Here is a 15,529-nt window from a genome sequence, read left to right as displayed (position 1 = left end):
TCCCATTAGCAGATAACTTTTGTGACCTGAAAGTGGGGGGTTCTCATCTCTGTGCAGAAGGTTCAGGATACGGGGGATACATTCTCCCTCCTACTCATCTTAAAAGCTACTGGTACTGCCCCAGAGGTTACAAGACTGAAAAGCAATTGGATGACTGGGCTGCACAGTGAAGGTGAAGTCTGTGAAACAGAGATGCATTATTCTAGTTTTGCCTTTGAACAATTCTTATACTGTCTTAGCACAGATCGTTTTTTTCTGTGGAGGTACCACCTTTAGAGATTAGTGAGTATAGTTGTAGATTCTGCCAAAGAAGCCCACATTAGGATGGCAAGGAACTCCAAAGAAGAATAAAAACACTTTCCGTTGGGAATGTCACTGCTGGCAGTATGGAACTATGGATTAGAGGGGACAGACTGTTTAGTAGCTTACCTGATGCTGTCAATGGGAAAGATGGGATAAATGGGATAAAGTCCTTAAGATAATGAAGGAATCAGCATTAGTGAAAAAGAGACTTCCCTGCTGCCTCTCGCTCATAGTGATAAGTGCTCCAACTCCTACTAACTCATTCCTTGCCTAATTCTCCCTCCCAGAACTCTGACCTTAACTCTAAACACCATAAAAACTCTACACAGTCCTAAACCTAAAGTCCAGATTGGTGCCTGAACATAAAATCCCCCTCTTCTCTCTAACTCTAACCTTCAAATCCTCTTCACTCACTCTCTAATCCTAAAAATCTCACTCCCTTTCCTAAACATTCTGATTCCTTCCCTAAACCCCCCAAAAAAATCTTTCCTTCTCTAACCCTATTCTCCCAATGACTCAATAAACATAAAAGCCCTTTTACCCATCTAACTTTAACTTACTTCTACCTTCCAATCACTCCATAAACCTAAAATTCCTCTCTCCTTCCTAGCCGTAATCTCTTGATAACCCCTAAACTTAAAATCTGCCTCTTCTCCCTAAGCCTAACCTTCTGATCCCCTCTGCTTACTCCATTACCCTAAAATTGCTCTCCCCTCCCTAAACCTAAACTCTCCTTCCCTTTTTCCCTTCCCCATATACCAGGTCCAGGGCAAGCATTTGCATCCATCTTTTGTGGCAGCTGCATCTATGAAATCAGATTTAACTTCAAGCACCTGTTCGGGCAGCTGGGTAGATGGGGTTATAGCTGTTCAAGTCCCCGGCTGTGAGTTAGTGGAATTCAAGCTGCTGGGGCTTGAGTAGCTGTAGAACACCTATTTTTACTAAATGGCTATACTTTGTAGAACTAGAAAATTCGATGATCTAAGTTTTACATGTGTGGTAACCCAAATGATGTTAAGGTTTATCGCTAGAATGGTCCATAATTAAAGTTAATCAGTCCATTGTGTGTGCGTATACAAGATGAAGCATACCTGTGGAAGTCTCTAGCCTTCTTTGCAGTGTGAAAGAGGTAAGTGGGATTTATATTAGGACTAGAATATCTTTTATAGGAAAATGTCAGATGTTCTCCAAGGTGGATTCACTGAATTCGGTAGCTATGGGTGTTAAACAAGAACTCAGGGATTACAGCTATTATAGAGAGTGGTCATGCTGGGGATTATAAAGAGGAGTCTAGATGTTTGTTTAATCTATCTAAGCTGAAACTGTGATTTGTAAAGCTATATCCAATATATTGCCAGTATTGTATGGAATTTTATTTTATTTTCTAAATGTTTTTTATTAACACATAAAGGAGACAAAACAAAGAAAGCATGAACAAATATATGCATCTGCTGACAAGCAGAATAAAAATAAACAAGGAATACATGTAAGAAAAGCAGTACAGTAGGAAGAATACAATCATCAGAAGTTATTCTTAAATTCTAGCCAATCAAAAATCAGATGCAATAAATAAATAATGACAAATAAACATAGAAAATAAAAAAGTTCAACTTAAATACAAACCAAAAACAATGCCTAAAAATATAAGTGACAATAAAAAGAGAGAAAAGCAAGGGGATTAGGGGTGATATAGAATCAGGTCCTCGGGCAGAAGTCTTTCTGAACATGGCCGGTCCAAACTGACTTTGGAACAACAGATTGTATGCAATTATTTACTTTACAGCACAGACAACAAGCAGATTTAAATTCATATAAAAGTAAGATACACTTGTGATACTTTACTTATTTTTGAAGTAACCGCAGCGATGATGTGTCTCCTTCTCATCTTGATTGCATTTCCTTCGACATTTACCACTGTAGGAGGAACAGCGAGCCCTCTCTCCTAGACTTTGATCAAGTCCAGCTTTATAAAAAAAAAAATTGAATTAAATGTTATTCTGTATTTCCTATTAAAACTGTAGAAGGCTATGCACATCCTTACCTAAAAATAATTACTTATGACAAATAATGAATTGGATTTCGACTAAGGATAATAGTAATAACAAGTGAGACAAAATGTTCCTACCTGGAAATTGTCAGGAAATAGGAGCTGGCAGCACTGTTTCAGCTCTTGATTGATACAAAGGAGCAGAACTGGACTACCAATCCCTTGCTACTTGAACTTAGATAAGGAATATTGAAGACAAGAAATAACACTCTCACAACTCTCCCTAGAGGACATGAGTCTCATAGGTTCATAGGTTCATACTAGGCTATCTGCCCAAAGGGGGCATTTAGCTTCAGCCCATAGTTATTTGTTATTTGGCCCCCTTTAGTTTGAATAAACTATGCCTATTATTTTTTGCTGTTTCTGTGTGCCAGTGACACAGTATCTACAGGGAATGCAGTCTTCTGTGGGTTTTGCTCTGTGCTGCTTTTTTCTCAGCCACACTCAAATGCCTGCCAATCTATTTTAATGTGCAAAGTTTAACAATCTGGACTGAATACAGGTCACTCAGATTGTTACCATGGCACTGTCTCCAGTGGAGTAGCGACAGTTTGTGCCAACCAGGCCTGCTTTGAGTTTGCAACCCCTCCAACTCACAAAAATCATAGTCATATGGACCCTCCATACACAGCCCCCCCCCGCAGTCATTCCAGTGTCTTACTATTTCTCCCCATTTACCATAAACACTGTAATATGCATACTGCTTTATGCTTTACTTCTACAATGATTATTTGGATTTAATTTATAAAACTTTTACTTTAAATTTTATAGCACAAACACTAATAGACATCTGCTCAACAAAGCAATACAGTTTCACAGTGAAAACAGACTTAGCATTAAATCTTCTCTGCACTTGAAACTCACATTCATTGAAGCAGCATTGAGACCCACATTCAAAGAAAATGCATCTGGCCAGTGGCAGATAAAGTTTACCTATGGGCAGTTTTCAATCAGGGGTCCTTTGCACACATATTTACTACCATGTAAACATACATGTCTTCTTTGATTCACCTTCTTGATTGATTGTTTGTGTCTTTTGGCTTTTCCCAGTTAGGGGTCGCTACAGCGGAACTCTGATCCGCTAATGATTGGTAGTTGATTTTTACGTGCCGAGTTACCAGCCCTGATGCACAACCTTCAACGAAGGTATGCCCATTCACGCATGCCTCCATACAGAAGACACTCTAGCTGAGAATCAAACCAGACAGCATCTTACTGTGAGGCGAAAATGCTGTAGTAACAACTGTAAATATTTTACCTTCTGTTGTAACTATATTATACTGAGATTTTACTGATTATTTTGTACATTGGAGCTTTTCTCCCCGGGCCTCCACTGAAAATGTTTTTTTTCAGCCCAGTGGACTTTCCCGGTAAACAAATGTCAATAAATAAATAAATAATACTATTATCTTTGACATAAAGATGTACAGCCACATATTTGCAATAAAAGAATACTTTACTTAGAAAACTAAGAAAGTGCAGTACAAAAGTTAGAGCACATGCTGGGGCATACTTTAAATAGGTACTACCACACACCCACCCAGGGTGTTGTGAGGCCTTAGAATCATTAGTAGGCAGTAATATCTTTTCAGAATACAGTCCAGCATGCATTATTACACTTCTGAAATGGTATGATTTTTTTGTTCTGCAGTGACTTTTGTATAACTTATTTTAGTTGTGTAGTCAACATATGTGACATACCCCTGTTATCACAGCAGATTGGTTTTCTTAGCAGTTTCATAAATAAAAAATATACAACATCCAAGGAAATTACAAAAAAAGGAAGTTAAAGGATATGGTACAATAGTATATCAACAGAATATTCCTTCTCTAGCAGAGGTTGCTAAAATGTAAGCTAAAATAGTAAATATATACACAATAAGCACTTAAGTCTGAAGATATATAAAAATGCAAAATATACAATTCTGATTAAGATCATTTATTGTCCAAGTAGTTATTTGGCCATAGAACACCCACCAGAAGGATTGTCTTCTTTGAGTCAAACTCTGGGATTCAGAAAAAGGCTCACCACTTGCAGTAATTGCCTACCAGCAATTAGAGTAACAGGGAGAAAATGTGATTCAGAGACAAGTATGGTCACAATGAAAAATGCATAATTCTCTGCTCATTAGCATGTCTCTGAATTGCACATTCGTGCTGTCAGACCTTGCGGCAGCAGTGTTCGTCATAGTCTCCTATGCATCACATTGGCAAAGGCATCCCAACTATACCCACACATGTACACTTTCAGACACCCACAACACACATGCACACTTCCAGACATTCACACAGACGTAGACATACACACACACACACACACACACACACACACACACACACACACACACACACACACACACACACACACACACACACACACACTAACAAGCAAGACCTTCCACAGTCAGTCACAGGGAAATACTTAGCCTTTCACCCAAATGCATACTCCAACAAACACACACACACTCACACACACACACACACACACACACACACACACACACACACACACAGCTTCGTTCATGCTCCTACAGATATGCACACACGTCTATGCATATACACACAATAACACCCCCTCAGCCCTATGTCTTCACTGAACTTACCTGCATTGTATCTGCTTCTATAGGAATAAATGGGTGACCACTGTCTCTTGATTGTGTTCACTTTGTCCTCCAGCAGTAAACTTTTATGCTGGCAAGCAACCCTCCGAATCACTTGAAACATAAAATGTGGACTTCTATTATTTCTGGGGGAGAGCAAATGAGTAATTATCAATATCCATTCACCTGGATTGTAGCATTAGTGTGTAGTTCTGATGGTAAAATTGCCTTCCTCGGTAAGGCCCCGCTAGCAGAAAACTTCAAAAGCAGGACAGTCCAAGAACTGGAAAGGTTTACTGCAAGGAGTAAAACAGTCATATTAAGGCTTCCTCCTTGGAGTAAGCCTTTCTAAATCCCAGGCAAATTTTAATTTATAATGCACTTATGGCCTGCCCCAAGTGAAAGTGTAATTAATACTGCATAAAGCCTTTGCAAGATGTTAATTCTTTGGAGAATAGAAGGGAGTGGGATGAGGGCCTAATCTAACATGCATGCCATTGACTAGAGGGACTGGACTAGAACTCCTCCATGAGGCAGTGTTCCAGACAATCTTCATTAGTTTACCTTCTAACAGGAGTAGGTTTACCTTTTTTTATCTCTTGTCACCAGGATAGGATATGTGGTGTGTCAGACCATCTTGTCTGATAAGAAAAGAAAGTGTTATCCCTTATTTTTGAATTGGGGTTACCCCAAAGGAAACTTATTTTTGTAGTACTGTGAGCTTTGTCCTTTCTCTAGGATATAAAATAGCAAAAAATTTTTTCTTCAAAGTATTTAGGAAATGGTGAGCAAGAGATTAAAAACATGCAAAAGTATTACCCCAGTGCAGTTCTCTTTTAATTCTTCGATAGCTGGCATTCTTATGCCATTGTATTTACAGCCCCTTTCTCCATAGAAATAACGAACAATGGGTAATCTTGCTGAGTGCTGCACTGTGCAATCAAACATAAATCACTAATGAAGAAGGAGGCTAGATAATATTCCAAATTCTATCACTATATTACTAAAAGAAAAAAAATGCTTCCCTTAATGCTGACCACAGCAAAAGCATGGTCATCAGAGTTAGACTAATGTCCTTGTTGAAGAAAAACAAATTAAAGTTTGTGTACACTTAATACATTGTGGTTCTCTCCAGTGCTTCAGGTTTTGGTTTTGGATTTTATTAATAGTAAGTATCTTTTCTTGGAACTAGGACTAGACTCTGCTAAATTACTCTGGATGCCTGACAGTCACATGCAGGCTGGGATTCAGAGCTTCTGAGTTAAGACTGAGGTCATAAGTAAAATAAATAAATACATAAATAAGTTAGCTAGTTAGCTAATAAATAAATAAAGATGTTCTAAGACAGAGGACTTGGGGATACTTGAAGGAACATAGCCAATGTGAGATATTGTATGGTTGGACAGGCCCTGTTTCTTTTAGAATCTGATGCCGTCTGAAATCCTTCCACCAAAATGAATATTTTCTTAGCTGAGCAACTAGTAAGAAATGCCTGTCAAGCTGCATATCCTTTAATGTCTATAAAGAATGCTTCACTCAAGTACACACTGAATATAATTCAGTGTGCTATGTCTAGGTCACAGACTTGGGCAGAGACAATGCTTTAACTTTTCCTGAATCTGCGGTTAGCAGGACAGAGTATCTCATACTCAATTATGAACTTAAGTATTTGAAAGCCCACTAAATTTTCCAGAAATTTGAAAAAAAAAAAACTAGGTCATTAGAGACTGGAATAAAATACTTGGGTGACTGAGGGTTGCTAACATGTGTAAAGATAAGTGTCCTTTTTCTGAGAAGAACTTAACATGATATGTTGTTGTTGTTTGTCTTTTGGATTTTCCTGTTTAGGGGTTGCCACAGTGGAACTCCGGTCTGCTAATGATTGGCAGTAGATTTTCACGAATGCCAAGGTGCCAGCTCGATGTCCAACCTTCAACGAAGGCACGCCCATTTACACATGTCTTTCAAATGCCACGCAACTGCGGGGAGGACATGCAGACTCCACACAGAAGGCACTCCCCGCACTCCAGCCGAGAATTGAATGGAAGAACCTCTTGCTGTGAGGCAACAATGCTATCGCTGCACCACCGCGGCTCTCTAAGAACTTAACATGATATATATATATATATATATATATATATATATATATATATATATATATATATATATATATATATATATATATATATATATATATATATATATATATATATATATATATATATATATATATGGGTCTACTTCTCTTTGTTGAAATGTCATCATTTTGAAAAAGAAAAGTAGAGGACCACTTACGCGAAAGTGCACTTAAAGGAAAGTGCACTTTCGCAAATATCTGGAAACAGGAAACACTGCTAGAGAGAGGGAGAGAGAAAGAGAGAGAAAGAGGTTAAAGACAAAGCAACAGAAGAAGAGGCCAGTTTAAAAAAAAAAAGAAAGATAAATGGTCTTTAACAGGTATGATGCCCAACAGTCACCCTACTTCAGTGGGACTGATCTTCTTGACAAAGAAGGGAAGACAGAGGAAGACATTTGGAAACCTGCAAGGAGTGAAATGCTGTCATCAAAGATGAGAAAACTAGGAACAGGAGGAAGAGGAAGAAAGATGCTGTATGTAAACTGTTTATACATTATATAAAACAAAAACATCAAAATACTAAGGCTGAGATGTATAAACTGTTGGCAAAATAAACAGAGAACAGAACAAGAAAGCCAATGGAGTAAAACACTGCCCAGAAGTTCATAAAATGATTTATTGGCCAGAAGTTCATAAAATGATTTATTGTCCAGAAGTTCGCTGTCTGGTCTGCCATGCATTTTATGTTGGCAAAACGGACAGAGCCTTAAAGGATAGGATTAGGGAACATCTGTATATCATACGTTGTGCTTCAGTGAATAATGCTCTTTACAACCATGTCATGAATACCAACCCACAACACACATTTCAGTTTACGGTTATTGATAGAATACAACCTAGCATTCAGGGTGGTGATGTGAGAAATTTTACTGAAACTAGGGAAGTTCGATGGATGATTAGGTTGAGAGCAGACCAAGGGAGTGGACTCAGTGAAAAGGTTTCACTTAGACCTATTTTGAAGGGACATGGGCTCAGGACTTAATTGATTTAATAGTTTTAATAGTTTTAATAGTTTTATGTTTATACTTATATTTATTTTTTGTTAAATTTATGCACTACATTTTAATCATTGATTTCCATGAGTGTATATATATATATATATATATATATATATATATATATATATATATATATATATATATATCGTTGTTTATTATTTTATTCTTATATATATATATATATATATATATATATATATATATATATATATATATATATATATATATATATATATATATATATATATATATATATATATATATATATATATATATATATATATATTTATTTTTATTCTTATTTTCATGGAATATACATTTGGATGTGTTGCTTTAAGGACGTGATCGGTGTTATACAAGGACTGGTCTGTTGTAAATTGATGTCCTTTTATATATGAATGCTATTTTTATTCATTTTATGGTCTGATGAAGCAGTTGTGAAAGCACTTACCGTTCAATAAATAATTTTATGAACTTCTGGGGCAGTGTTTTACTCTGTTGGCTTTCTTGTTATGTTTATACAGTATAGCATTTCTTTTCCTGGCTAGTAGGATCAGTTTTCTCAAGTGTCTGACATTTAATTGGAGAAGGAGGCAGTGAATGATCCAACCGTTATTTCACCACCAAACTACATCGTCAGTGGTGCAAAAATGAGGTAGCATACTTGCCTTTGGTGCAAAAGGTTGTGGGATCTATTCCTGCATCATAAAGATGGATTGCTGACAGTGCAGTACAGCATAAAAGGGGTACTGCACTCCTGAGTGTATTGTCCATCCAATGAGATGTTAAAATGAGGTTCCATCTGCTTGAGATTGTGATAGTACCCATCAAAAAGAGTATGGAAAGTCACCCGATGCCCTGGCCAAATTTCCTCTAGTAATGTAAAAATAACACCTTGGGTCTCCACTGAAAAGAGGCTACTAACCTTGTAAGACTATCCAGGTCAACAAATGATAAGTAAATAAAAAATAAATAAAACAGAATAACTTGAGAAAGTACAAGGACATGGTTTGCTTTGCTTTTTCTGAAGAAGGTTCCTTTAATAGGCTTGATGTCTGTGTTAAAGGCTTGATTGTGTATTGAGTAGATTTGCTTGAACTTATAAAAACAGATGCCTTTCATATTATCCTGGCTAGCCAGAGGCATCTGGCATCTCTTTCTCTGCTAGAAGAAACTGGGATAATTCTGTCTTCCAAACAAGACAACATCTTGGCAAAATAATCTAGCATATACTGATATTTTTCATAAGTACAGAGGGGCCAATTTATCTTAAAAGGTGCCACGTGTAGACCACATTCCTTCACATGGGAGGCTGATTGATCTCTTACTAATGAGAATTGGGTGGCTTACTTCTTTTAAAAGACCATAAAATTAAAAACATTGGTTACTGTGGCAGTTATTCAAAAGAAATAATGCTTGTTGTTTTGCTAAGCACATTAGTACTCTTGTAATCTAATGAAGAGTGGATGCTAATATGTGCTTAGGTATAGAAAAATAAGACAGAAGAGACTGTTTTATTTTTGCTTAAAACTCTTAATCCAGTTAATACCCAGATTGCATAGAGGAATAAGACAGGGCATTTGAAGCTACTCTCTAATTTGGAGACCAGTTTAGTAAGGTACAATGGAGAAGGCTAGGGACATATGAACTATTGACAAAAAGCTTAGAGTACCCGCCTAGAAAGATACATACTATAGCTTTACCAAGAATGACTAATAGTATAGCACACCTAGGACTGTATATACCTAGTGACGGGTTTATACTAGACAAAGAGGTCTGAAGCTAGCAGATAAGCAATAAAGAGCAACTTCTGCCTTAGCAAAATAGTTTCTTCTGGACAGAAGGTATTAATAAAGTGAAATAATTGTTTTGTGCCAATTTTTTGAGGCAGCTAAGATATCACAAGAAACAGACTGACTGCTACCATGATTTGGTGTGGGGTGGGAACATTGATTAGTATCTGAGAGCTAAAAAATGAAATGCATTACTGTGATCATTTTATTCTGTCCCTTTCCTCACAATCTAAATTCAGAGACATACACAGAAGTTTGCTATCTTTTGGGCATTAGGGAAGCAGGCCATGTTTGAAAGCACGGGGTAGTTACATAATATGGCCTAGGAAGGGGCAGTGTATGTATTTCAGAACAACAGCAAGTTGAAATTCATTACTGAGACTTTGTCTTTCATTTTCTTTACAAGCACACATCATAAATATGTAGAGAAAGTTAGCATCTTGATTTGCTGGGTAGACTGTGTTCATAGGTTCATAGGTAGGTACTAGGCTATCGGCCCAAGAGCCTACATAAGCCTAGCCAACAAGGTTCTCTGGCTTACGCCACCCAAGAAAGTTATTTTCCTGTGCCTCTGTCGAGCAGAGACACAGAAGTGATTCCTGGGGTGCATTTCCTATTTCCCATCCACTCATCAAGATTTTTCTTGAAGAGTGCTAATGAAGAACTTTGCTTGACATAGATGTGTAGCCTGTTCCAGAGCATGGGAAGTCTCTGGGATAGGAATCTATCCCTACAGCATGTCCTGTTTATTGTGGTGACAAGGTTTAGGTCCCTAGAGCATGTAGCTCGGAGGGATTGGGATTTCTTTAGGTGTAGCATGTCCAACAGCTCTGGGTTTGACATAGCTTTATATGTTAGGCAGAGATCATCTCGGAGTAGGCGATATGCTACGGAGTAAAGCTGGAGTTTTTTGAGGCAGTCAGTGTAGGGCATTTGTTTGAGGCAAGTAATCCTCTTTGTGAGGTACTTCCGTGACCTTTCCAGCTACTGCAGATGTCTTGTGAGGTACATTCCAAAAGGGGCATTGTACTCTATAATGGGTCTAATGAGTGTCAAGTAGGGGGGAACAATGACCTCTTTTTTCCTGGATGAGAACCCTTTTATGATGAGGTGTGCCACATAGAAGGACTTCCTGACTACTGTGGCGATGTGACTATCAAAGAAGAGACTACTGTCCACCTGGGTCCCAAGGTCTCTTATCACGCATTCGGTGTTAAGTAGATTGCTGCCTATGTGGTAGTTCATGGGTACAGAGTTTTTACCAAAGGGGATGACACTGCACTTTTTGGCATTGAGCTTGAGGCCATGGCTCTGACACCAGGCATCTGTCTCAGCGAGGCCCTTCTGTAGGATGTCCACATCATTTGGGGACTTGACTATGGTTCCTAGTTTGCAGTCATCTGTGAACTTCATTAACCAGAGGCCTTCTGTGTTAGCCTGTACTTCAGAGAAGTAGATACCAAACAGGAGAGGTCCCAGGACGGAACCCTGTGGTACTCCACTTGTCACTGCTTTGAGGTCAGATTTGGAGTCTGCAACTTTTACAGTGTGGGTTCTGTCAGTGAGCCAGTTGGCAACCCATCTTGTGACGTAGGGATTTATACCTAGTTTAGTGAGTTTAGCTATAATTCCAGAATGGGGGATGGTGTCGAAAGCCTTGGCGAGGTCAAGATAGGCTGTGTGAACCACTTTACCCTCATCTACGGCTTTGGTGACTGCCTCAAAGAAGTCAATCGGGTTCAGAAGGCATGATCTGCCTTTCACAAACCCAAACTGGGTTTGTGTGAAAGCAGACAGTATCTAAATGATCTATGTAAAACAATCATTGCTATGGCTTTTCTGATGGGGGAATATATGCATGCCCAAGATTACCAGGTTGAAATGCATTACTGCAGCCATTACTTAATTCACTTTCATTAGAATTACACATCAGAAGTGTACACAGAAGGTGGATGTGTTTTGAGTTAGAGGTGATGAGGCATATGTGTGCAAAAGCATAGGACATTTCAAAAAAGGAGTGTATATGTCTGTTAACAGTAGGCTGAACTGTGTTACTGGGTCTGTTATGTGTTTTAATGTATTTTCAATGAGAAATCAGAATGGTACTAAATATGATCATCTTTTATGGGGGGCACAGGCTATATGTGAAAGCAAAGTGCAGTTACAGATCACTGCTGAATGATAATTTATGTTGCTTCTTGGGGTGCAGTTGTTTGTCTCTGAGAGAACAAAAAACACTATTTATTTGTCCCCAGAAATTATTTTTTCCAGCATCTGAAATGCTATTATAGAAAAAGGGAACTCATTAGCAAGAGGTGTTGCTTCTCTCTATTAAAGTGAACCTGCAGCTGTTCTAATACCTTTGCCAAAAATATCAATAAAGGTAATCAGTTCACCTCTCAAAACTCAAAACTTTCAAGTCAAGAGCTGAAACATAACTTGCCTTCATTAGCAGAGTACTTTATTTTTTTAGATTTTTCTTTGTTTTTTGACCAGGTAAGTGGATTGGTCTTTCGACACTTTCAGCCATGATCTGGGTTCACAAGTAGCAATAATGGCATAAAGAGAGCAGCTGCATGTCTCTGAAAGGGCGTATCAAAAATATGGACAACTGTCTCTACTTTAAGGCTTCAGACAGACACTGGCAAGTTAAGTATTTAGTTTTCCAGTTACCTCGTGTTTTAAGCTTAAAAATTATTTAAAAAAACAGAAGCAGATGCAGTCTTCCAGCTTTCCAGATATGTGGCAGCATATCAAAAACCGAATGATATACTGTGTGTGCATACATTGTGTGTGTGTGTGTGTGTGTGTGTGTGTGTGTGTGTGTGTGTGTGTGTGTGTGTGTGTGTGTGTGTGTGTGTGTGTGTGTGTGTTGGGGCTCTCCATGTGTCACATCATGCATTTCTGTCGTGTATCAAAAACAAGTGTTCTCTGTTTCAGTCTGTGGAAACATTGAGGAAGGCAAAATAGTAGCATTATACAATGGCAGAAAGTAGCATAATACATTGGAAGAAAGTGAAGGAACATATTTTTGAAATAATTCCATTGTATAATACTCATAATCACATCCCAAATTTGGATAATGCAGGATTTACCCACAACTCATCATTTTTACCCCCTCAAGCTTTACCTTATGGGTAATTGCATTAATCTTGAGTAAACACTGCATCAGCAATGGCCAGTAATACTTATCACAATGGATGTACCAATGGAAGAGGGGATAGAAACCGAGGGTACTGGAGTTCCTTAAAGTTGGAGGTGTGGATAGGAGTCAGGCTAACACATTTTCAAAGATGTACAACAATTCAAAGTTATCCACAATACTGAAAGGCAAAAACTATCAGTACCCAGCTTAGTTCTACTTAGCAGCTGTTAATAAAGAGGAATTTTTTTTTCATTTGTAGACCATATACTCCCAAGAACTTTATTTATAGAAACATCATTATGAAGAACACAATCATAAAAGAACAGCTTTAACACAAAACTAAACTTCTAAATAACATTTAGGTTCAGAAGCACTGACAGAATGAAATTGTTAAATTGAGCAGCAAAACTGTTTACACTGAGAAGTTCAAGCAGGGAGAATTGTAACACACTGCAAGAAAAAGGGAAAGGTAGCAACATCAGTTATAAAGAAACAAGTTAACTATCTAAAGGCATTACTAATAGCCTTCATGACCACAGCAGAGTAGCTAAAAAAAATTGGAAGCAAAACCAGAAAAGCAGAACACCTGCACAGTTGATAATCAGTGTGGGGAAGATTGTTCTTAATGATGTTTCCTGTAGTTTTAAGTCTCAGAAGAGCTCTGATAACAAGAACTTCAAACATCACAAGTTCACAACATAGATTCCAAGTACTCTTAAAATAACTTCACTCTGCAAATTCTTACCCAAACACTGGCACAGTTCCTACTCTGCAAAAGATGGTTAAGATCATCTTCTCAGCATATAGCTGGCTATGGTAGAGACAGCTTTGGACAATAAGCTATCAAAATCCTACGACATCAAAATAGGATTGCCTGAAAGCTACTGTCATTTCATAGAGGGATAAAGCCCTAATGAGAACCCAGGTGACCCTGGTCTGATGCTCAGGTGTCTGAGGAGCTGGCAAGGAGGGATGAGTTTGCTCCCCACCCCCCAGGGGAGAAGGTGTATTGCTAGGCATTATCTGTTGGAAAATGTGGTCCATAGAGGAAAGTAGTCTTCCAATATAAAACATGGAAACACAGGAGAAAGGGGAACTAAGTGTTTGGACATTAAAAAAAATAAAAAAATCACCCTGTGAAAGCAGTCAAGAGCATGACCTCCCCACACTCTATGATAACCTTACATTTCACTTAGCTAGGAGATAGTCCAGAGGCTATAGGAGAGATTGGTAGACCCAGTGATTGATGGAGCAGTGGAGTAAGCTGATAGAATGAAGCAGAATAGATGCCCCCAAAACAAAACATGATTCATAGTATCATAGGATCATAAGAGGTTACTAGGCTATTGGCTCTTAGGCCCTTATAAATCTAGCCAAGAGTTTTGCCCATATTTAGACATGTTAGCACCCAAAGCCCCTGTCCAGCAAGGACACAGGTGGAATCCTAGGGGTGTATTTTCTGTTTCCCATCCAGTTATCCAGGCTGTGCTTAAAAAGGATAATGAGATACTCTGCTTGACATGGAGAGGGAGTCTATTCCACAGATGGGGGAGTTTCTGGGACACAAAACTGTCCCATCAACAAGTCCTAGTGATATCACAGATCAGGTTGAGGTCACGCATATAGGTTGCTCGAGTGGAGCTTGACTTGTGGATATGCAGCAGTCCCATCAAGATGGGGTTGGAGATTGCTTTTCATGCCAGACAGAGGTCACCTCTAAGGAGTCTGTATGAAACTGAGTAGATGGACAGGGCTTTTAGTGTATCTGTGTAGGGTAGATGTTTGAGGCCCTGGATTATTCTGGTGAGGAACCTCTGTGGTCTCTCCAGCTGCTGCATGTGCTTTGCGAGGTACATGTTGAAGTGGGTGTTGCACTCAATAATTGGCGTTATAAGGGAAGAATACTAAGATGTTATGACCTCTTTGTCCCTGGATGAGATACTCTTATTTATGAGATGGGCCAGGTAAAAAGCTTTCCGTACAATGGAAGCAACATAGTGGTCAAGAGTCAGGTTGCTATCAACCTGGATGCCCAAATCCCTCAATGCTGATTGTGTACTTAGGACATTGATATTAATGTGATAATATGTGGGGATGTCAATCTCCCCAAAGGGGATGATGATGCATTTTTTGGCATTCAGCTTGAGGCCATGTTTTTGGCACCAATCATTTGTTTGGGTGAGACTCTCTTGGAGGACATCCGCATCACTTGTGGAATTGATGATTGTGCCCAACTTGCAGTCATCTGCAAACTTAGTCAGCCATAGCCACTGGTTTTGGCCTGCACCTCAGAGAAGTATATCCCAAATAACAGAGGCCCCAGGACCAATCCCCAGGGTATGCAGCTCATTATAGGTCTACTGCTTGAGGTGGCTTCCCCTGTTTTGATTAGGTGGGTTCTATCAGTGAGCCAGTTTGCTACCCATCTGGTAACATATGGATTGATGCCTAGTTGAGAGAGTTTATCTAATATGTCTGAGTGGGGAATAGTGTTGAAGGCTTTGGC

The 15,529-nt window shown here is 38.7% G+C and overlaps 1 protein-coding gene across 9 annotated transcripts in view; it reads right to left on the bottom strand.

The window, feature by feature from the left end:
- Positions 1-15,529, bottom strand: part of LOC122801731 (homocysteine S-methyltransferase 1-like) — a 638,040-nt gene that overhangs the window by 2,723 nt on the left and 619,788 nt on the right. For all 9 annotated transcript variants that reach the window (XM_044071256.1, XM_044071255.1, XM_044071254.1 and 6 more), the window contains one exon: positions 2,146-2,266. In XM_044071256.1, the coding sequence (XP_043927191.1) occupies positions 2,146-2,266 (121 nt within the window). The remainder of the gene's footprint in view (positions 1-2,145; positions 2,267-15,529) is intronic.

Source organism: Protopterus annectens, chromosome 5.part0 (genome assembly GCF_019279795.1).
Source record: "Protopterus annectens isolate FY-2018-M chromosome 5.part0, PAN1.0, whole genome shotgun sequence".
NCBI classification, from domain to species: Eukaryota; Metazoa; Chordata; order Ceratodontiformes; family Protopteridae; genus Protopterus; species Protopterus annectens.
Note: the sequence above shows the minus strand (reverse complement) of the source record. Positions and strands in the feature narration are given on the sequence as shown.